Below are 25,463 nucleotides of genomic sequence, written 5' to 3'. Positions count from 1 at the left end.
CTCTTACCTTTGAAAGGTAACTCTCCTCAGCTGCTTCACCAAACTGATAATCAATTAACTTTTTATTAATGCTCATTTCCTGTCCATTGGGAAGAACCTTCACTAGCTCTAACCGTACCACATTCTGCACAACTGAATACACCTGGTGGATAAAGCAACAAGCTTTAAATGCAAACAAATGTTCCTGGTAATTGAAGTTATGATTTACTTTCATCACATACATTAAACACACACTCACACATTTGTATCACTGAATTTACATGTTGTTAGCAACACATCAAAATAAACAGAAATAATCTGTACATTAGTGTTACACTCCAGTAATTAACACAGACTAATCTGTACATTAGTGTTACACTCCAGTAATTAACACAGACTAATCTGTACATTAGTGTTACACTCCAGTAATTAACACAGACTAATCTGTACATTAGTGTTACACTCCAGTAATTAACACAGACTAGTCTGTACATTAGTGTTACACTCCAGTAATTAACACAGACTAGTCTGTACATTAGTGTTACACTCCAGTAATTAACACAGACTAGTCTGTACATTAGTGTTACACTCCAGTAATTAACACAGACTAGTCTGTACATTAGTGTTACACTCCAGTAATTAACACAGACTAGTCTGTACATTAGTGTTACACTCCAGTAATTAACACAGACTAGTCTGTACATTAGTGTTACACTCCAGTAATTAACACAGAGTAGTCTGTACATTAGTGTTACACTCCAGTAATTAACACAGACTAGTCTGTACATTAGTGTTACACTCCAGTAATTAACACAGACTAGTCTGTACATTAGTGTTACACTCCAGTAATTAACACAGACTAATCTGTACATTAGTGTTACACTCCAGTAATTAACACAGACTAATCTGTACATTACTGTTACACTCCAGTAAGTAATACAGACTAATCTGTACATTACTGTTACACTCCAGTAAGTAATACAGACTAATCTGTACATTACTGTTACACTCAAGTAATACAGACTAATCTGTACATCTTTATTACACTAGAGATTAATATGGACTACCTTCTACTTCTTTATTAGACTCAGTAATTAGTATGAACTACCTTCTACATCTTTATTAGACTCAGTAATTAGTATGAACTACATTCTACATCTTTATTAGACCCAGTAATTAGTATGAACTACCTTCTACATCTTTATTAGACCCAGTAATTAGTATGAACTACCTTCTACATCTTTATTAGACTCAGTAATTAGTATGAACTACCTTCTACATCTTTATTAGACTCAGTAATTAGTATGAACTACCTTCTACATCTTTATTAGACTCAGTAATTAGTATGAACTACCTTCTACATCTTTATTAGACTCAGTAATTAGTATGAACTACCTTCTACATCTTTATTAGACTCAGTAATTAGTATGAACTACCTTCTACATCTTTATTAGATTCAGTAATTAGTATGAACTACCTTCTACATCTTTATTACACTCTTGTTATTAATATGAACTACCTTCTACATCTTTATTACACTCTTGTAATTAATATAGATTAACTTCTACATGTTCATAACACTCTTGTAATTAATATAGATTAACTTCTACATGTTCATAACACTCTTGTAATTAATATAGATTAACTTCTACATCTTAATTACACCAGTAATTAGTATGAACTACCTTCTACATCTTAATTACACCAGTAATTAGTGTGAACTACCTACTACATCTTTATCACACTCTAGCAATTAATGTGGACTACCTTCTACATCTTTATTACACACTAGCAATTAATGTGGACTACCTTCTACATCTTTATTACACACTAGCAATTAATGTGGACTACCTTCTACGTCTTTATTACACTAGCGATTAATGTGGACTAACGTCTACGTCTTTATTACACTAGCGATTAATGTGGACTAACGTCTACGTCTTTATTACACTAGCGATTAATGTGGACTAACGTCTACGTCTTTATTACACTAGCGATTAATATGTATTAACTTCTACGTCTTTATTACACTAGCAATTAATATGGACTACATTCTACATCTTTATTAGATAAAAGTTTTACCCTTGCAACAAGATTCTGTCCATCAACTTGAGTTTTAAACCAATCGCGAGCTTCTCTCGTCCATTGTCCTCGAGGTGACCTGAGGGCAGATGGGCGTACTTCACTCAAAACACACTCAAAAGCCTAAAAGAAAATAAATTTCAAAATTAAACTAGAGATTAAAAAATTAGTAATTAAATGAATAATAAAGATAGCATACATATAAGATTTGTGATGGTGACCTATTGTTATAACTAAAGAATCTTGTTAAGAGTCTAACAAATATACACTGAACAGAATGCTGATAAACATACCTATAAGAAGCATCATAATTTACTGAGTTAAGTCATTCAGTTTTATTGCTGAGACTAACTTTGAAACCATTTTACACTTGTTAATGTTTTCATACCATAACATTTAATACACGAACGTTTGGTTACAAATCAGTAAACATTACAGTAAACTACATGATAAACCTAATATTTCAATTATAATCTACATTTCGATACCAGACTCACTGATTTAAGTTCATTAAATAGTAGAGGATTAAATTTTGAGTGTGAATCAACAAATGCAATGACATGGCTTATGACCTGTGACCCATGTCAACAGGACTTAAGAATAAATTTAAAAAACATTCAACAATTTAGCAACTGTACAATGAACAACATGTGCTGATAAACCAGCCAACAGTCTAGCAACTCTACAATAAACAACATGTGCTGATAAACTAGCAAACAGTCTAGCAACTCTACAATGAACATGTGCTGATAAACTAGCAAACAGTCTAGCAACTCTACAATGAACATGTGCTGATAAACCAACCAACAGTCTAGCAACTCTACAATAAACAACATGTGCTGATAAACTAGCAAACAGTCTAGCAACTCTACAATGAACATGTGCTGATAAACCAGCCAACAGTCTAGCAACTCTACAATAAACAACATGTGCTGATAAACCAGCCAACAGTCTAGCAACTCTACAATAAACAACATGTGCTGATAAACCAGCCAACAGTCTAGCAACTCTACAATAAACAACATGTGCTGATAAATCAGCCAACAGTCTAGCAACTCTGCAATAAACAACATGTGCTGATAAACCAGCCAACAGTCTAGCAACTCTGCAATAAACAACATGTGCTGATAAACCAACCAACAGTCTAGCAACTCTACAATAAACAACATGTGCTGATAAACCAGTCGACAGTCTAGCAACTCTACAATGAACAACAGATGCTGACAAACCAGTAGACAGCCTAGAAATTAAGCAATGAACAACATGTGCTGACAAACCAGTAGACAGCCTAGCAATTAAGCAATGAACATGTGCTGACAAACCAGTAGACAGCCTAGCAATTAAGCAATGAACAACATGTGCTGATAAACCAGTAGACAGTCTAGCAATTAAGCAATGAACAACAGATGCTGACAAACCAGCCATTAGTCTAACAATTGTACAATTAACAACAGATGCTGACAAACCAGTCATCAATCTAGCAAATAAAAAGTCAACAAAAAATTACTGAAGTTCTTGGTAGTTAAATCATTCTACAGTAAAGTAACCAGTAAATACATTAGTGGTTGTGCTGCCTTATAATGAAGAATAGTATGATAACATACATAATAGTTCAACAGTCATACAATCAAGAGTAATATGATAACATACATTATAGTTCAACAGTCATACAATCACGAGTAATATGATAACATACATAATAGTTTAACAGCCATACAATCAAGAGTAATATGATAACATACATAATAGTTTAACAGCCATACAATCAAGAGTAATATGATAACATACATAATAGTTTAATAGCCATACAATCAAGAGTAATATGATAACATACATAATAGTTCAACAGCCATACAATCAAGAGTAATATGATAACTTACATAATAGTTCAACAGCCATACAATCAAGAGTAATATGATGACATACATAATAGTTCAACAGTCATACAATCAAGAGTAATATGATGACATACATAATAGTTCAACAGTCATACAATCAAGAGTAATTTGATGACATACATAATAGTTTAACAGTCATACAATCAAGAGTAATATGATGACATACATAATAGTTCAACAGTCATACAATCAAGAGTAATATGATGACATACATAATAGTTCAACAGTCATACAATCAAGAGTAATTTGATGACATACATAATAGTTCAACAGTCATACAATCAAGAGTAATTTGATGACATTCATAATAGTTCAACAGTCATACAATCAAGAGTAATTTGATGACATACATAATAGTTCAACAGTCATACAATCAAGAGTAATTTGATGACATACATAATAGTTCAACAGTCATACAATCAAGAGTAATTTGATGACATACATAATAGTTCAACAGTCATACAATCAAGAGTAATTTGATGACATACATAATAGTTCAACAGTCATACAATCAAGAGTAATTTGATGACATACATAATAGTTCAACAGTCATACAATCAAGAGTAATTTGATGACATACATAATAGTTCAACAGTCATACAATCAAGAGTAATATGATAACATACATTATAGTTCAACAGTATACAATCACGAGTAATATGATAACATACATAATAGTTTAACAGCCATACAATCAAGAGTAATATGATGACATACATAATAGTTCAACAGTCATACAATCAAGAGTAATATGATGACATACATAATAGTTCAACAGTCATACAATCAAGAGTAATTTGATGACATACATAATAGTTCAACAGTCATACAATCAAGAGTAATATGATGACATACATAATAGTTCAACAGTCATACAATCAAGAGTAATATGATGACATACATAATAGTTCAACAGTCATACAATCAAGAGTAATTTGATGACATACATAATAGTTCAACAGTCATACAATCAAGAGTAATTTGATGACATTCATAATAGTTCAACAGTCATACAATCAAGAGTAATTTGATGACATACATAATAGTTCAACAGTCATACAATCAAGAGTAATTTGATGACATACATAATAGTTCAACAGTCATACAATCAAGAGTAATTTGATGACATACATAATAGTTCAACAGTCATACAATCAAGAGTAATTTGATGACATACATAATAGTTCAACAGTCATACAATCAAGAGTAATTTGATGACATACATAATAGTTCAACAGTCATACAATCAAGAGTAATATGATGACATACATAATAGTTCAACAGTCATACAATCAAGAGTAATATGATAACATACATAATAGTTCAACAGTCATACAATCAAGAGTAATATGATGACATACATAATAGTTCAACAGTCATCCAATCAAGAGTAATTTGATGACATACATAATAGTTCAACAGTCATCCAATCAAGAGTAATTTGATGACATACATAATAGTTCAACAGTCATCCAATCAAGAGTAATTTGATGACATACATAATAGTTTATCAGTCATACAATCAAGTGTAATTTGATGACATACATAATAGTTTAACAGTCATACAATCAAGAGTAATATGATAACATACATAATAGTTCAACAGTCATACAATCAAGAGTAATTTGATGACATACATAATAGTTCAACAGTCATACAATCAAGAGTAATTTGAAGACACATAATAGTTCAACAGTCATACAATCAAGAGTAATTTGATGACATACATAATAGTTCAACAGTCATACAATCAAGAGTAATTTGATGACATACATAATAGTTCAACAGTCATACAATCAAGAGTAATTTGATGACATACATAATAGTTTAACAGTCATACAATCAAGAGTAATTTGATGACATACATAATAGTTTATCAGTCATACAATCAAGTGTAATTTGATGACATACATAATAGTTTAACAGTCATACAATCAAGAGTAATATGATGACATACATAATAGTTCAACAGTCATACAATCAAGAGTAATTTGATGACATACATAATAGTTCAACAGTCATACAATCAAGAGTAATTTGATGACATACATAATAGTTCAACAGTCATACAATCAAGAGTAATTTGATGACATACATAATAGTTTAACAGTCATACAATCAAGAGTAATTTGATGACATACATAATAGTTTAACAGTCATACAATCAAGAGTAATATGATGACATACATAATAGTTTAACAGTCATACAATCAAGAGTAATTTGATGACATACATAATAGTTTATCAGTCATACAATCAAGAGTAATTTGATGACATACATAATAGTTTATCAGTCATACAATCAAGTGTAATTTGATGACATACATAATAGTTTAACAGTCATACAATCAAGAGTAATATGATAACATACATAATAGTTCAACAGTCATACAATCAAGAGTAATTTGATGACATACATAATAGTTCAACAGTCATAAAATCAAGAGTAATATGATGACATACATAATAGTTCAACAGTCATACAATCAAGAGTAATTTGATGACATACATAATAGTTTATCAGTCATACAATCAAGTGTAATTTGATGACATACATAATAGTTTAACAGTCATACAATCAAGAGTAATATGATAACATACATAATAGTTCAACAGTCATACAATCAAGAGTAATTTGATGACATACATAATAGTTCAACAGTCATACAATCAAGAGTAATTTGATGACATACATAATAGTTCAACAGTCATACAATCAAGAGTAATTTGATGACATACATAATAGTTCAACAGTCATACAATCAAGAGTAATTTGATGACATACATAATAGTTTAACAGTCATACAATCAAGAGTAATTTGATGACATACATAATAGTTTAACAGTCATACAATCAAGAGTAATATGATGACATACATAATAGTTTAACAGTCATACAATCAAGAGTAATATGATGACATACATAATAGTTTAACAGTCATACAATCAAGAGTAATTTGATGACATACATAATAGTTTATCAGTCATACAATCAAGTGTAATTTGATGACATACATAATAGTTTAACAGTCATACAATCAAGAGTAATATGATAACATACATAATAGTTCAACAGTCATACAATCAAGAGTAATTTGATGACATACATAATAGTTCAACAGTCATAAAATCAAGAGTAATATGATGACATACATAATAGTTCAACAGTCATACAATCAAGAGTAATATGATGACATACATAATAGTTTAACAGTCATACAATCAAGAGTAATTTGATGACATACATATAGTTTAAGTCATACAATCAAGAGTAATATAACATACAAAAGTTTAACAGCCATACAATCAAGAGTAATATGATAACATACATAATAGTTTAACAGTCATACAATCAAGAGTAATATGATAACATACATAATAGTTTAACAGTCATACAATCAAGAGTAATATGATAACATACATAATAGTTTAACAGTCATACAATCAAGAGTAATATGATAACATACATAATAGTTTAACAGTCATACAATCAAGAGTAATATGATAACATACATAATAGTTTAACAGTCATACAATCAAGAGTAATATGATAACATACATAATAGTTTAACAGTCATACAATCAAGAGTAATATGATAACATATATAATAGTTCAACAGCCATACAATGAAGAATATGTTAAAAACAGATGTCAATAGCGAGTGGCTAATACATGGAATATTTATACAATCATTGTAAAATATAACTTGCCAGTTTACACATAACTAGTCTGGCAGCCACACAATTAAGAATAATGTTGTAATGACATATTATTACTTTATCAATTCTTTACACTGGACCACATTCTGAGTCTGGCACTGACACTCTGAAGAACAAAACCAGAAGTTCACACATTCCTAGTCTGATAACCGTACAGTAAATCTTTGAGGACATATTACTACTTTATGAGCTTGACAATAACACAAGAATACATGAAGGTAGACTGATAGAAAAATGTATTAAGGTAATAATTTACTGAAATTGAAATAAGAAATGCAACACAGCTTAGCAAATGGACATTCACCTGAGCTGGAGCAGTCAGCAGGTCTGGTGTATTTTCAGGGTCAATCTCATAAATATCACTCAAGTTCTTGATGCAAGCAGTGTTACCATAATCAACAAAGAATACCTGTGATAAACCATACAAAACATCAAATACTGACAACTCTCCAACAATTGCATGTAATTCTGAACAAGTTGTATTACCATACCATTTATTACGTCACCCATTGTACACCTACAATTAACTTTTAGAACTTGGCATGAGATTTCAAAAGAAAGAAATATAAACTGATGTAAACCCTGTCCTACATGACATCTTCAAGGTGTAATTTTACACAACTTATATTACTACATCACTTATTATATAGCCATGTGAACTTAGCATCAGATTTCAAAAGATTGAAATATAAACTGATGTAAACCCTGTCCCACATGACATCTTCAAGGTGTAATTTTACACAACTTATATTACTACATCACTTATTATATAACCATGTGAACTTAGCATCAGATTTCAAAAGAAAGAAATAGAAACTTATGTAAACCCTGTCCCACATGACATCTTCAAGGTGTAATTTTACACAACTTATATTACTACATCACTTATTATATAACCATGTGAACTTAGCATCAGATTTCAAAAGAAAGAAATATAAACTTATGTAAACCCTGTCCCACATGACATCAAGGTGTAATTTTACACAACTTATATTACTACATCACTTATTATATAACCATGTGAACTTAGCATCAGATTTCAAAAGAAAGAAATATAAACTGATGTAAACCCTGTCTCACATGACATCTTCAAGGTGTAATTTTACACAACTTATATTACTACATCACTTATTATATAACCATGTGAACTTAGCATCAAATTTCAAAAGAAAGAAATATAAACTTATGTAAACCTGTCCTACATGACATCTTCAAGGTGTAATTTTACACAACTTATATTACTACATCACTTATTATATAACCATGTGAACTTAGCATCAGATTTCAAATTAAAGGAATACAAACTTACATAAACCCCTTCTGACATGACATCTTCAATGCGTGCTCGATAGAACCAGGTTCCTCTACCATCTACATATGGAGCTAGAACAAGCATACCTGGTTCAGGAGGAGACTTGAGAACCTTAATATGTGACATCACAATTATATGATTATTTAATGTGTTACAGACACAACACACATTAAAATGATGAATGAAACTGTAACATAAAAAAGAAACTTAAACCACAAATTTTACTTAATCAGAGCCAAGAAAATTGAGTCATACAGAACAAGACTCTATTTTAGGTACATTTACATGTTGTTATTCAGCAACCTGACTGGTATCAGAGGCTGTCACTTAGACAATACTGGTTGCCTGAAAAATCAAACATAAAACAAACCCTAAAAATATTCAATTATAACAATACTGGTATACAAAGACCCAAGAATTTTGTTGTTTTTATACTATTCAAAAAGTGCAGTTGATGTTTAGTTGGCCAATCTTTATTCAACTAACTTTGATAGTTTATATCTTGGAAAATACCATTACATTGGAAAAAATCAAGCTCAAACCATACTAATGTTACATAGAAAACAGTATGTAAAACTTTTACCATAGTAATGTTACTTCAGGAAACAAACTGTGAATGACATGTACACCTTTCAGAGGAAAGAGTGATCTTGAACAATAATGTTCAATGTTTTCATTCTAACCAGCATCGCCTGCCTACCAACTATGGTAAAGTACAGCCTGTAGTAAGATTGGACTCTCAAACATTCCACTATACCATAATACTTACACAATACTTGAGCAATGAACAGGTACATACACCAGTGATATGTATTGTCATTCATATTAGTGGTATCTATTGAACTGGGAAGAGGCAAAGTTAGCTTTATTTTTATTTAATGTTGCTCTGTGCTGTCCTGATCAAAACTTTTTTAACAATTTGTTTGCACTAATTGTTACAATGTACTCTTTTTTTAATTCATGGATCTTCCTGCTTTACATGTTACAAAGATTTTCTGTATTTCAGACTTAATTGGATCTAACATTAGTCTTTGGCCTATACATGCATAACTGAAAACGGGGGATGAGTGTTTCAACTGGGACAATTAGCAATTAAAATTGGAAAGAAGTTGAAATAATTATCTTGGTTACATTGTCAAAGTCATATGATCTAGAAATTAATTCCACTAAATATTGGTGTTATCAGCATTAGTTTTTATAAGGAATTTGCACCCACCCATATATAGGCATATAAACAATGTGCAATACAATGTGATAATAGTTTTGTTCTTACTTAATAGCTTCAAAACTATTATATTATTTACATTAATAGGTGACCCAAGTCAGCACTATCAAGTAATAATGAACTCATTATGAGATTATTTCAAAACCTTTATGTAAATTCATCACACTTTCTATTAACAATTTCTGCCATGACCTTTAGATTAATACCAGAAACTGTGGTGTCCAGTCACAATCTCTGCCATGACCTTCAGATTAAGATCAGAAAGTGCAATGAATTTATAGAAAGTTTAGAAATTATATCTATATTTTAGTTTTTTTTTAGCATGGTTGATATAAAAACTAAATGTTTTTACTGCTACATGGTACTCAAATATGACTGTATCAGTGACTGAAACATTGTGCCAATCCTAAAAATAAATCTCACTATAAAACCTGTAACTTAAATAATAATGTGGTAATGTAACCATCTAAGCTGTGTGTACTCTACTGTGTATACACGTATACCGTATTACCACAAACATTCACTCTCAGTTGAGCACATACACAATTTACATGCAGCTTGTCCATGACAGAAAGCTTAGTGACTAAATGAGCATTATTACCCAATCACAAAAGTGAGCTTTTTCTAACGTTTTCAGCCTCTTCTGATGGGTCATAAAACATTTTCCTTCCACACAGTACAATTTGTTTTCTAATAACAGTAGACCAAAAGATATTTCTGCTTTTATAGTTAGGAAATTACCAATAATTTTGGTCAAAGATAGGTTCCAACATTACATGTGTAATGTGAGCATGAATAAGTGAACATCACACATGTAGAGTGGGCATGGATAAGTGTCATTTGAGTGAACTGCTGTTTAGAATACAAGACTATTCCAGGGGGACAGTTTTCCATTGGACAACATGGGGTTTGAATTGGTCAACCAGGGAAGTTTTAAATTGTTTTGAATGATTCTCAGATAACCATTACACAGTTATATGACAGCTGTATAGATGAAGAAATGTTGGTTATTGAAACTAGAACATTACACAGTTATACGACAGCTGCGTAGATGAAGTATTCCTTTCTTTTATGGTAGATTGAAACTAGAACATTACAGACACCTGCTGCATCTATTTAAAGAAATTTAAGTTATCACATAAGCAACACCTTGTTTAATACTACATGGAGTTGTGTATCATTGTGTTATTTAATTGTGAACTAAATAAACGTTACCTGCAAATTTTTCCCACCATACATGTTGATTGTTTCTTCAATATATGCTAGGTTTGATCGATTAATATCATCTGCATATATAGCCCAGAAGTGACCACAATCAAGAACCTAAATAACAAAATAAAAAGAAATTATTTACTTTGGAAAAAGTACTTGTTTAATGAACCATGAAGAAAGAATAATAAATTTATTGACATTTCCCAGTACAATCATAAGACAAATCACAACTATTTTAAATCACAATTTTTTGAAATCCACTCACATACTTGATACATATGCTGCTAAAAAAAATTAAATGAACAAGTACATATTTCAGTATATTTTTGTCATAACTAAATTTACATATGAGAAACATATCTGTTCATCTACAAGTGTATTTTTTAAGCTTGCTAGTGAAGTTTCAAGTAACTCAAACAAAACTCACCTCACTCAAGGAGAATACAACTCAAGGTATCTACATAAGTGAAGTTTCAATAACTCAAACAAAACTCACGTCACTCAAGGAGAATACAACTCAAGGTATCTACATAAGTGAAGTTTCAAGTAACTCAAACAAAACTCACCTCACTCAAGGAGAATACAACTCAAGGTATCCACATAAGTGAAGTTTCAAGTAACTCAAACAAAACTCACCTTACTCAAGGAGAATACAACTCAAGGTATCTACATAAGTGAAGTTTCAAGTAACTCAAACAAAACTCACCTCACTCAAGGAGAATACAACTCAAGGTATCTACATAAGTGAAGTTTCAAGTAACTCAAACAAAACTCACCTTACTCAAGGAGAATACAACTCAAGGTATCTACATAAGTGAAGTTTCAAGTAACTCAAACAAAACTCACCTTACTCAAGGAGAATACAACTCAAGGTATCCACATAAGTGAAGTTTCAAGTAACTCAAACAAACTCACCTTACTCAAGGAGAATACAACTCAAGGTATCTACATAAGTGAAGTTTCAAGTAACTCAAACAAAACTCACCTCACTCAAGGAGAATACAACTCAAGGTATCCACATAAGTGAAGTTTCAAGTAACTCAAACAAAACTCACCTTACTCAAGGAGAATACAACTCAAGGTATCTACATAAGTGAAGTTTCAAGTAACTCAAACAAAACTCACCTCACTCAAGGAGAATACAACTCAAGGTATCTACATAAGTGAAGTTTCAAGTAACTCAAACAAAACTCACCTTACTCAGGAGAATACAACTCAAGGTATCTACATAAGTGAAGTTTCAAGTAACTCAAACAAAACTCACCTTACTCAAGGAGAATACAACTCAAGGTATCTACATAAGTGAAGTTTCAAGCAACTCAAACAAAACTCACCTTACTCAAGGAGAATACAACTCAAGGTATCTACATAAGTGAAGTTTCAAGTAACTCAAACAAAACTCACCTTACTCAAGGAGAATACAACTCAAGGTATCTACATAAGTGAAGTTTCAAGTAACTCAAACAAAACTCACCTTACTCAAGGAGAATACAACTCAAGGTATCTACATAAGTGAAGTTTCAAGCAACTCAAACAAAACTCACCTTACTCAAGGAGAATACAACTCAAGGTATCTACATAAGTGAAGTTTCAAGCAACTCAAACAAAACTCACCTTACTCAAGGAGAATACAACTCAAGGTATCTACATAAGTGAAGTTTCAAGCAACTCAAACAAAACTCACCTTACTCAAGGAGAATACAACTCAAGGTATCTACATAAGTGAAGTTTCAAGTAACTCAAACAAAACACCTTACTCAAGGTACCCTACATAAGGCTGTTACGTGAAACTATACCTTCCTCATTAAGTCTCGAAACAAACACCAACATGGATCTTTTGTAGCTCATTTTGTCAGTGTGTTCCTTCATCTTGTGTACCCAAGCAGTCAGGCACCATCTGACAGAGATGAAGGTGACCAGGGCAGTCCAGATGCTAGAGGATGGCCAGACCCAAAGGAGTGTGGCGCAGCATGTCACCAAGCATCTTCAATCGACCTTGGCGACTCTACTATGAGACGAACTCTTATGGCAGGAGACCAGGTCAAGGCCATCATCTCTGTACAACAGTCAGAGAGGACTGTTATATTGTAATTACCACTCTGCAGTACAGGTTAGCTATGGCTCTGTCACTGGGAAATGACTTTCAGCATTCCACTGGCACTTGTGTGTCGACCCAAACAGTTCACAATCATCTGAACGAAGGATACCTTAAGGCCAGACAGCCTGCAAAAAGCATCATTCTGACAGTGAGACACCATGCACCCAGGTTGGAGTTTGCTTGTATGCACCTGGACTGGGAACTCCATCAATAGGCCATTGTGCTGTGGACAGATGAGAGCAGGTGTACTGTGTCTTGTAATGATGGATGAGCGAGTGTGTGAAGATGCCAAGAAGAGAGATTTTCCACCTGTAAAACTGTGTAAGTCAACACTTTCAGAGGAGGTTCTGTAATGGTCTGGGCACGATATGCTTGGGTGGCTGCACGGACTTACTGTTACTTAACAGGGGTGCTCTGAACGCATGTGATAGAGATGAAATTCTGAAACCCGTTCTTGAGACCTTCTGCAGGTGCTGTCAGCAATGGGTTTATTCTGATGCAAGTTAACACGCTGAGCCCACGTTGCCAGACTGTGTATGGACTTCCTTGACAAGGAAGAAATAGACTTTTGAGTGGCCAACCAGATTTCTAAATTTAAATCCAATTGAACATTGTTGAGATATGTTGAGGCATGTTAGTGAATGCTACCACCCTCCTCAGAATGTTCAGGAACTTTTACATGCCCTAGTAGGGGAGTGGGCTGCTGTACCCCAAGATAACATCGATAGACTGATTCGAAGTGTGCCAAATCAGTGTCAGGAGTGTGTCATGGAGGTCACACTAGATACTGAATATTTCAAACATTTCTTGAATAAATGCATGTAAACTGTTTAAAGTATTGTTTCAATTTTGGTGATACTTGTCATTTTTAAAAATTTTATTTCTCCATGTTTTACCATTCATCATACATTAAAAAATGGATACAGATGGAACTGAAATGAGGCAAATTACCTAAAACAATATTACATTTGGAACAATGAGATAAATTATATAAGAAAACGTACTTGTTCCTTTAATTTTTTAAGCAGTTTAGTTATCAGGCTTATGTTGTTACAGAGTGAATCTAAATATAACTTTATATAATCATCAGGTTTATGTTGTTACAGAGTGAATCTAAAGATCACTTTATACACTTAATGTCATCATCAGGTTTAAGTAGTTACTTCCCTATTGGTTTTGTTGTTGTACTTAAAACGTTTAGCATAACTGTATGATATTAGGTTAAAATTTTCTAGGTAATACCTAGGCTTGAGGATAAAGTAAATTGTATAATTTGGTTGTGTTTGTACATTATCCCAGATTGTCTTTGATTTTGTTTAATAGAAATTTTACTTTGATATCTTGTCTTTAAGAAATGTTAAATACTTTCTTTCACCTCAGAGTTTTCTTTAATCTGTACCAAAACTAAGGTAGAAGTATCCAATATTTATCTTTTAATAAAACTAACCATTTTGTTTGTTTTCTTACAGTTATGGGATACTTATCTTATATGGTGAAAATATTAACAATTACAAGAGAAATAAATAAAAGTTCTTATTATAATATTCCTGATAAAAGAGTTCCACTTCATACTTCGTATTAGATCTAAGTGGAAATATGAAAATCAGTAAATTATATATTACAGCAGCAGTTCTCAGGATTGACACAATTTATCTTGTTACTAAGAGATTTATTTATTAACTGAAAACCACATAAACAACTGTGAAAATGAACAAATCTTATCACTGTAAAACTCACACATTAACTCATTATACTTACAGTAGGTATAAAAAGTCGAATAGTGACTGTTTCAGTACTTGGAAGTGGTATTTGTTTCAAGGCCTGTTGTGTACACACCAAAGTAATTCTACGATATAGATTATTTACATCAGAATTTTGTGAGTAAATAATAAATAAAAGAATAAAAAATATTGTCTATTATCTCCTCTGATCCCAGATGTTAATGACATAAAAATCTAGTTACCAACCATCCACTTCCAGCCTTTTTGAAAACTCAGAAAATATAATACATTAATAATGATGTAAACATTAGCAGTTACTTATCATCCATTCCCCATCATTCATAAAACTAGTTACTTATCATCCATTGGTAATGACTAGTTACTTATCATCCATTGGTAATGACTAGTTACTTATCATCCATTGGTAATGACTAGTTACTTATCATCCATTCCCCATCATTCATAAAACTAATAATTTATCATCCATTGGTAATGACTAGTTACTTATCATCCATTGGTAATGACTAGTTACTTATCATCCATTGGTAATGACTAGTTACTTATCATCCATTGGTAATGACTAGTTACTTATCATCCATTGGTAATGACTAGTTACTTATCATCCATTGGTAATGACTAGTTACTTATCATCCATTCCCCATCATTCATAAAACTAATAATTTATCATCCATTGGTAATGACTAGTTACTTATCATCCATTCCCCATCATTCATAAAACTAATAATTTATCATCCATTGGTAATGACTAGTTACTTATCATCCATTCCTCATCATTCATAAAACTAATAATTTATCATCCATTGGTAATGACTAGTTACTTATCATCCATTGGTAATGACTAGTTACTTATCATCCATTGGTAATGACTAGTTACTTATCATCCATTGGTAATGACTAGTTACTTATCATCCATTGGTAATGACTAGTTACTTATCATCCATTCCCCATCATTCATAAAACTAATAATTTATCATCCATTGGTAATGACTAGTTACTTATCATCCATTCCTCATCATTCATAAAACTAATAATTTATCATCCATTGGTAATGATGTAACCATCTACAACTACTCCGCTTGCTTAATGTAAATGGGATAATAGTTTAGATATGAGAATGTAACCATCTACAACTACTCCACTTGCTTAATGTAAGTGGGATAATAGTTTAGATATGAGAATGTAACCATCTACAACTACTCCACTTGCTTAATGTAAGTGGGATAATAGTTTAGATATGAGAATGTAACCATCTACAACTACTCCACTTGCTTAATGTAAGTGGGATAATAGTTTAGATATGAGAATGTAACCATCTACAACTACTCCACTTGCTTAATGTAAGTGGGATAATAGTTTAGATATGAGAATGTAACCATCTACAACTACTCCACTTGCTTAATGTAAGTGGGATAATAGTTTAGATATGAGAATGTAACCATCTACAACTACTCCACTTGCTTAATGTAAGTGGGATAATAGTTTAGATATGAGAATGTAACCATCTACAACTACTCCACTTGCTTAATGTAAGTGGGATAATAGTTTAGATATGAGAATGTAACCATCTACAACTACTCCACTTGCTTAATGTAAGTGGGATAATAGTTTAGATATGAGAATGTAACCATCTACAACTACTCCACTTGCTTAATGTAAGTGGGATAATAGTTTAGATATGAGAATGTAACCATCTACAACTACTCCACTTGCTTAATGTAAGTGGGATAGTAGTTTAGATATAAGAAAAATCTTCAATACTTGATCAATTTAATGTATGGATTTCTCTTCTATCTAAACTATTATCCCACTTACATTAAGCAAGTGGAGTAGTTGTAGATGTTTACATTCTCATATCTAAACTATTATCCCACTATTATAAGAGAAATCTTCTTCAATACTTGATCAACTTAATGTATGGATTTAAATAATTTAATAATTTTAAACAATTTTTAAACAATTTTTAATTATAGTCACCTGTTGCTTCTCAAAATTTTTCTTTTCTCACATTGTTGATTTCTCAAAAGCTGCAACTGTTCCATCCTCTGTCTGGCTTCCCGCTGACTGAACAACTTGAGCATAAGGGGTATTCTTAACTGTCTGTAAAGTAAAGAATGTAACAGGGTATTCTCAAACTGTTTGTAACATACACAAAATGAAGAATGTAACAGGGTATTCTCAAACTGTCTGTAATATACACAAAATGAAAAATGTAACAGGGTATTCTCAAACTGTCTGTAATGTACACAAAATGAAAAATGTAACAGGGTATTCTCAAACTGTCTGTAATGTACACAAAATGAAGAATGTAACAAAGTATTCTTAACTGTCTGTAAAGTAAAGAATGTAACAGGGTATTCTCAAACTGTCTGTAAAGTAAAGAATGTAACAGGGTATTCTCAAACTGTCTGTAAAGTAAAGAATGTAACAGGGTATTCTCAAACTGTCTGTAACATACACAAAATGAAAAATGTAACAGGGTATTCTTAACTGTCTGTAAAGTAAAGAATGTAACAGGGTATTCTCAAACTGTTTGTAACATACACAAAATGAAGAATGTAACAGGGTATTCTCAAACTGTTTGTAACATACACAAAATGAAGAATGTAACAGGGTATTCTCAAACTGTTTGTAACATACACAAAATGAAGAATGTAACAGGGTATTCTCAAACTGTCTGTAATGTACACAAAATGAAGAATGTAACAGGGTATTCTCAAACTGTCTGTAACGTACACAAAATGAAGAATGTAACAGGGTATTCTCAAACTGTCTGTAACATACACAAAATGAAGAATGTAACAGGGTATTCTCAAACTGTCTGTAACATACACAAAATGAAGAATGTAACAGGGTATTCTCAAACTGTCTGTAACATACACAAAATGAAAAATGTAACAGGGTATTCTTAAACTGTCTGTAACATGCACAAAATGAAGAATGTAACAGGGTATTCTCAAACTGTCTGTAATGTACACAAAATGAAGAATGTAACAATGTATTCTCAAACTGTCTGTAATGTACACAAAATGAAGAATGTAACAGGGTATTCTCAAACTGTCTGTAATGCACACAAAATGAAGAATGTAACAGGGTATTCTCAAACTGTCTGTAGCATTACACAAAATGAAGAATGTAACAGGGTATTCTCAAACTGTCTGTAACATTACACAAAATGAAGAATGTAACAGGGTATTCTCAAACTGTCTGTAAGCATTGTACACAAAATGAAGAATGTAACAGGGTATTCTCAAACTGTCTGTAGCATTACACAAAATGAAGAATGTAACAGGGTATTCTCAAACTGTCTGTAGCATTACACAAAATGAAGAATGTAACAGGGTATTCTCAAACTGTCTGTAATGCACACAAAATGAAGAATGTAACAGGATATTCTCAAACTGCCTGTAATGCACACAAAATGAAGAATGTAACAGGGTATTCTCAAACTGTCTGTAATGTACACAAAATGAAGAATGTAACAGGGTATTCTCAAACTGTCTGTAATATACACAAAATGAAAAATGTAACAGGGTATTCTCAAACTGTCTGTAATATACACAAAATGAAAAATGTAACAGGGTATTCTCAAACTGTCTGTAATGTACACAAAATGAAGAATGTAACAGGGTATTCTCAAACTGTCTGTAATATACACAAAATGAAGAATGTAACAGGGTATTCTCAAACTGTCTGTAATGTACACAAAATGAAGAATGTAACAGGGTATTCTCAAACTGTCTGTAACATACACAGAATGAAAAATGTAACAGGGTATTCTCAAACTGTCTGTAACATACACAAAATGAAGAATGTAACAGGGTATTCTCAAACTGTCTGTAACATACACAAAATGAAGAATGTAACAGGGTATTCTTAAACTGTCTGTAACATGCACAAAATGAAGAATGTAACAGGGTATTCTCAAACTGTCTGTAATGTACACAAAATGAAGAATGTAACAGGGTATTCTCAAACTGTCTGTAATGTACACAAAATGAAGAATGTAACAGGGTATTCTCAAACTGTCTGTAATGCACACAAAATGAAGAATGTAACAGGGTATTCTCAAACTGTCTGTAACATTACACAAAATGAAGAATGTAACAGGGTATTCTCAAACTGTCTGTAATTACACAAAATGAAGAATGTAACAGGGTATTCTCAAACTGTCTGTAACGCATTACACAAAATGAAGAATGTAACAGGGTATTCTCAAACTGTCTGTAAGCATTACACAAAATGAAGAATGTAACAGGGTATTCTCAAACTGTCTGTAACGCATACACAAAATGAAGAATGTAACAGGGTATTCTCAAACTGTCTGTAACGTACACAAAATGAAGAATGTAACAGGGTATTCTCAAACTGTCTGTAATGCACACAAAATGAAGAATGTAACAGGATATTCTCAAACTGCCTGTAATGCACACAAAATGAAGAATGTAACAGGGTATTCTCAAACTGTCTGTAATGTACACAAAATGAAGAATGTAACAGGGTATTCTCAAACTGTCTGTAATGTACACAAAATGAAGAATGTAACAGGGTATTCTCAAACTGTCTGTAATATACACAAAATGAAAAAATGTAACAGGGTATTCTCAAACTGTCTGTAATATACACAAAATGAAAAATGTAACAGGGTATTCTCAAACTGTCTGTAATGTACACAAAATGAAGAATGTAACAGGGTATTCTCAAACTGTCTGTAATATACACAAAATGAAGAATGTAACAGGGTATTCTCAAACTGTCTGTAATGTACACAAAATGAATGTAACATGGTATTCTCACACTGTCTGTAATGTACACAAAATGAAGAATGTAACAGGGTATTCTCAAACTGTCTGTAATATACACAGAATGAAAAATGTAACAGGGTATTCTCAAACTGTCTGTAATGTACACAAAATGAAGAATGTAACAGGGTATTCTCAAACTGTCTGTAACATACACAAAATGAAGAATGTAACAGGGTATTCTCAAACTGTCTGTAACATACACAAAATGAAGAATGTAACAGGGTATTCTTAAACTGTCTGTAACATGCACAAAATGAAGAATGTAACAGGGTATTCTCAAACTGTCTGTAATGTACACAAAATGAAGAATGTAACAGGGTATTCTCAAACTGTCTGTAATGTACACAAAATGAAGAATGTAACAGGGTATTCTCAAACTGTCTGTAATGCACACAAAATGAAGAATGTAACAGGGTATTCTCAAACTGTCTGTAACGTACACAAAATGAAGAATGTAACAGGGTATTCTCAAACTGTCTGTAACGTACACAAAATGAAGAATGTAACAGGGTATTCTCAAACTGTCTGTAATGTACACAAAATGAAGAATGTAACAGGGTATTCTCAAACTGTCTGTAACATTACACAAAATGAAGAATGTAACAGGGTATTCTCAAACTGTCTGTAGCATTACACAAAATGAAGAATGTAACAGGGTATTCTCAAACTGTCTGTAATGCACACAAAATGAAGAATGTAACAGGATATTCTCAAACTGCCTGTAATGCACACAAAATGAAGAATGTAACAGGGTATTCTCAAACTGTCTGTAATGTACACAAAATGAAGAATGTAACAGGGTATTCTCAAACTGTCTGTAATGTACACAAAATGAAGAATGTAACAGGGTATTCTCAAACTGTCTGTAATATACACAAAATGAAAAATGTAACAGGGTATTCTCAAACTGTCTGTAATATACACAAAATGAAAAATGTAACAGGGTATTCTCAAACTGTCTGTAATGTACACAAAATGAAGAATGTAACAGGGTATTCTCAAACTGTCTGTAATATACACAAAATGAAGAATGTAACAGGGTATTCTCAAACTGTCTGTAATGTACACAAAATGAATGTAACATGGTATTCTCACACTGTCTGTAATGTACACAAAATGAAGAATGTAACAGGGTATTCTCAAACTGTCTGTAATATACACAGAATGAAAAATGTAACAGGGTATTCTCAAACTGTCTGTAATGTACACAAAATGAAGAATGTAACAGGGTATTCTCAAACTGTCTGTAATGTACACAAAATGAAGAATGTAACAGGGTATTCTCAAACTGTCTGTAATGTACACAAAATGAAGAATGTAACAGGGTATTCTCAAACTGTCTGTAATGTACACAAAATGAAGAATGTAACAGGGTATTCTCAAACTGTCTGTAATGTACACAAAATGAAGAATGTAACAGGGTATTCTCAAACTGTCTGTAATATACACAAAATGAAGAATGTAACAGGGTATGAAGTTATACACAAAACACATTATCTAATCACTACAAAGTACAAACAAAATTAAGAAAAAACACAACTTTACAACCATAAATATTCTCAGTTATTATAATATACTTACATAACACCACACCAGGTTTATTTGAATGTTACATTTTTAATGCAAAGAGATAGTATTTGATAATATACATTTTGAGAATAAAACTTTAGCAAAAGAAATAATAAATAATTGTTTTATTATTTTTCTTTGAGTTAATAGAATATGATAAAATACACAAATGACAAACAGCCTAAGAATGTGTGTTTTGTTATTTTGAAATGTTATTGCATATTTTCAAAATACTAAAATATTACACAAAAAGGAAGATACCTGTAAATGCAAAAGACATATAAGAATTAATAGTTATTAACAGTTGACCTACTGATATTAATTTATGGTATATCATATTTGTTTTGATTATGTTCTAGCTGTTATATGTCCACACTGGGGTAACAAGCCCAAGATTTCAATTTCAGTATTATAAGTCTGTAAAGGTACTAGAGTACAACATAAAGTATAGGATAGATGTTACATATTAGATTTTTTATAAGGCATGACAGGCTTGAAAATCAACGTTTCTATAATATATCTATCATTCAGTAAAATACACCCACCAGTATGTTTCAAAGAATATTCAGTAACACATTTAGTATGTTTTTAGATCACCACATAAAACTTTATCATAGTATATTTAACCAAAAGTTGTGTAATTACATAAAACTGACTATAATAAGCCAAACACACATCCACATGTAATTTAGAAGTGACATTTAACCCTTTAGAAATGATCAAAAGAAACTTGTATAACTGATGAAATGCCTTTCAAAAACAAAACTAGGAGATGAAATATTTTAATTTTTCACAAGATTAAAGTATGTAACTTCAGAAATATAAAACATTTAATGTTTTTATTTCTTGTAACTAATACTCTGAATAGTTCACATACAAAGTGATTTTTTATACCAAGTATAAAAATAATATATTTATCTTACAGTTTTCACATTTCATTTGAATAATCTCTAGAGCTTCATTAATAAATATTAAAAGTTTTTTTAAGGTAAATGTTTATATTTTGTTTTCCATTTTCTCTACTATATTACTGTTGTGCCACTGGGGACTGAGAAATAAGAACACACCTCACAATTATTCACTAGAATAGTCATTTTTTCACATATTAAAAATTTTGTACATTTATATTTTCATGTATGGGTTATCTTCAATTTTCCTTTTAAATTCTTTGTCTTTATTTATACCAATACACTAACTGATATGAGCCTTTATACAGTTATTGTGACAGAAATATAATAGTAAGACCAAAACACAACTTAACTTTCTCTCCAAGTTTATCATATTTAGGTTATAAACCACCATAAGTGCTATAGTTTATCAAGCAGACAACAATATTAATAAAAGTTACACCTACTTTAATCCAAAAACTGCTCATCAGTTTCAAATTAAATGAAGTATAGTGTTAACTGAACTATTTTGTATATATTTCTATTAACCAACTACACGTATATTGTGGTTCTCAATGTAGAGTATTGAAGATGGATGTGTCACCCATCAAGGGTTCAAAGTTTTATTTCTCTTCTCAGTGAAAACAGCGGCAAGACTTTGTATCAAAAGACCACAAAGAACTACATTGTCTTCATATACACTGCAAGCTTACTTGTTAACAGTCAACTCCTGCTGGAGTGAAAATATTTCATAGTGTGTAGATCACAAAATAAGAAAACTGCAGTTTAAGAAGGTTACCATTTGTTTTCATACAAAAGAATTAAAACTTAAATAACATAAATTATACCACATATCATAACATTAATTTTCTTGACATACATGGATAGTGAAGTGTTTAATTTTGAATGCCACTCATTAATGCACATAAAAAGGAATTTGAAAACAGTCTTTTAGAAAGGATCAGAAAAAAGGAATGTAATTAAATCCAAGGTTGTGTAATTATATAAAACTGAATAAGTTAAACACACGTCAGTATGATTGTTTATTTTGAATTTTGTTCAAAGCTACATGAGGACTATCTGCACCAGCCATCCCTAATTTAGCAGTGTAAAAAAAACTAGAGGGAAGGCAACTAGTCATCACCACCCACCATCAACTATTAGGCCATTCTTTTACCAACAAATAGTGGCATTAAACATCATATTATAACACCCCCACAGCTGAAAGAGTAAGCCCATTTCGTGTGACTGGGATATGAACCCTCAACCCTTAGATTGTGAGTCAAGCACCCAAATCACTTGACCATGCTGAACCACATCTGTATGTACTTCAGATATAACATTTCAAATAAGGGCCTGAATAAATTCAAGTTGCATATAGTATTCAAACTCATATGAGAAGTAAACACTGGTATATGCAACTACATAAATCTTGATAGCTCAATAATAGTTTTATTTAATACTTAACATACAAACCTCATTTTAACAGCCAGATACACAGCTATGAGGATACCCATTGGCTCATAAACCGAGTTCTCCATTTGTTGCCCACGGGAAAACTGGACTAGAGCTCTGTGTTACAAAGTTATAATAGTTGAATGGATCAAGATGAAACTTGCAATTCACAGGTTGAAACATTCAAAGAGTTAAAACAGTTCAATATTTATTAAAAAGTGTTTCATACATAAATAAATATATATCTGTTGATTCATAACTTTGAAAAAAATCAAATATCAAAACTTTTGAAATCATGTCTTTCATCAAGCATAAACATGATAAAATAATTCATCTTCTACATACACTATAATATTAATTATTATTTCTATGTTAACTGACATTCTTTTACCATTAACAGATCAATTAGAAAAATCATGTAGTAACAGATCAATTAGTAGTGCTACTGTTTATTAAATTACATCTCAGAATCATGTTTTACATTACACAACTGTCCACATTTTCTACTTACTAACTCCAGCATCAGCTTCCGACCACAAGTCTGCATTACCAAGACAATTAACATAAGAAAATCCAAGAGACATAAGAAGTTGTCTTAACAGAAAAGTAACCACATTTTAAAACTGAATGGTTTATGAACAATGATTTTTTATAGTAAAAAAATTAAACAGTTCTCTAAATGCATATATACACACATGCACATAGTAAAAATTCCTACATATACATACATGCATTCAAATTTAACACTACAATCTTCCTTTCAAACTTTAACCATCTGTACAACAACCCTTCAGTAGTAAAGTCTATAATATCAAGAAAATAAAGATATTTTAAAAGTAATTAACATTACTTCAATCACAATGTATGAGTTATCAAAAACACTTAATAGAACTGATATACCTCACCTTGGAAAACAAACAATAATAATTAAAACTTTACACAACACTTACTCTAATAACACAATTAACATATCATATTAAATTTCAAATATAGAGCTTTCATACACAAATCTTAACTTACTGAAGAATAGACACTGATTCTATTTAACACACAGTTTATTACATGTCTAAACATCCTACTGAAGAGGAGACACTGAAACTATGAAGTTAGTTAATACATCACCTTACTTTAACACACAGTTTATTACATGTCTAAACATCCTACTGAAGAGGAGACACTGAAACTATGAAGTTAGTTAATACATCACCTTACTTTAACACACAGTTTATTACATGTCTAAACATCCTACTGAAGAGGAGACACTGAAACTATGAAGTTAGTTAATACATCACCTTACTTTAACATGCAGTTTAATACATGTCTAAACATCCTACTGAAGAGGAGACACTGAAACTATGAAGTCAATACATCACCTTACTTTAACACACAGTTTATTACATGTCTAAACATCCTACTGAAGAGGAGACACTGAAACTATGAAGTTAGTTAATACATCACCTTACTTTAACATGCAGTTTAATA

General features: G+C 31.6%; 1 protein-coding gene across 1 annotated transcript in view; it reads right to left on the bottom strand.

Annotated features, from left to right (window-relative positions):
* Positions 1 to 25,463, bottom strand: part of LOC143226837 (ATP-dependent RNA helicase TDRD9-like) — a 52,728-nt gene that overhangs the window by 12,990 nt on the left and 14,275 nt on the right. The window contains exons 4-11 of the mRNA XM_076458314.1: positions 24,003 to 24,098; positions 17,243 to 17,365; positions 15,285 to 15,372; positions 11,432 to 11,539; positions 8,989 to 9,102; positions 7,984 to 8,088; positions 2,062 to 2,184; positions 8 to 142 (exon numbers count right to left, since the gene is read on the bottom strand). Coding sequence (XP_076314429.1) covers positions 8 to 142; positions 2,062 to 2,184; positions 7,984 to 8,088; positions 8,989 to 9,102; positions 11,432 to 11,539; positions 15,285 to 15,372; positions 17,243 to 17,365; positions 24,003 to 24,098 — 892 coding nt within the window. The remainder of the gene's footprint in view (positions 1 to 7; positions 143 to 2,061; positions 2,185 to 7,983; positions 8,089 to 8,988; positions 9,103 to 11,431; positions 11,540 to 15,284; positions 15,373 to 17,242; positions 17,366 to 24,002; positions 24,099 to 25,463) is intronic.

Source organism: Tachypleus tridentatus, chromosome 9 (genome assembly GCF_004210375.1).
Source record: "Tachypleus tridentatus isolate NWPU-2018 chromosome 9, ASM421037v1, whole genome shotgun sequence".
Lineage (NCBI taxonomy): Eukaryota > Metazoa > Arthropoda > Merostomata > Xiphosura > Limulidae > Tachypleus > Tachypleus tridentatus.
This window is presented reverse-complemented; position numbering and strand designations above follow the sequence as displayed.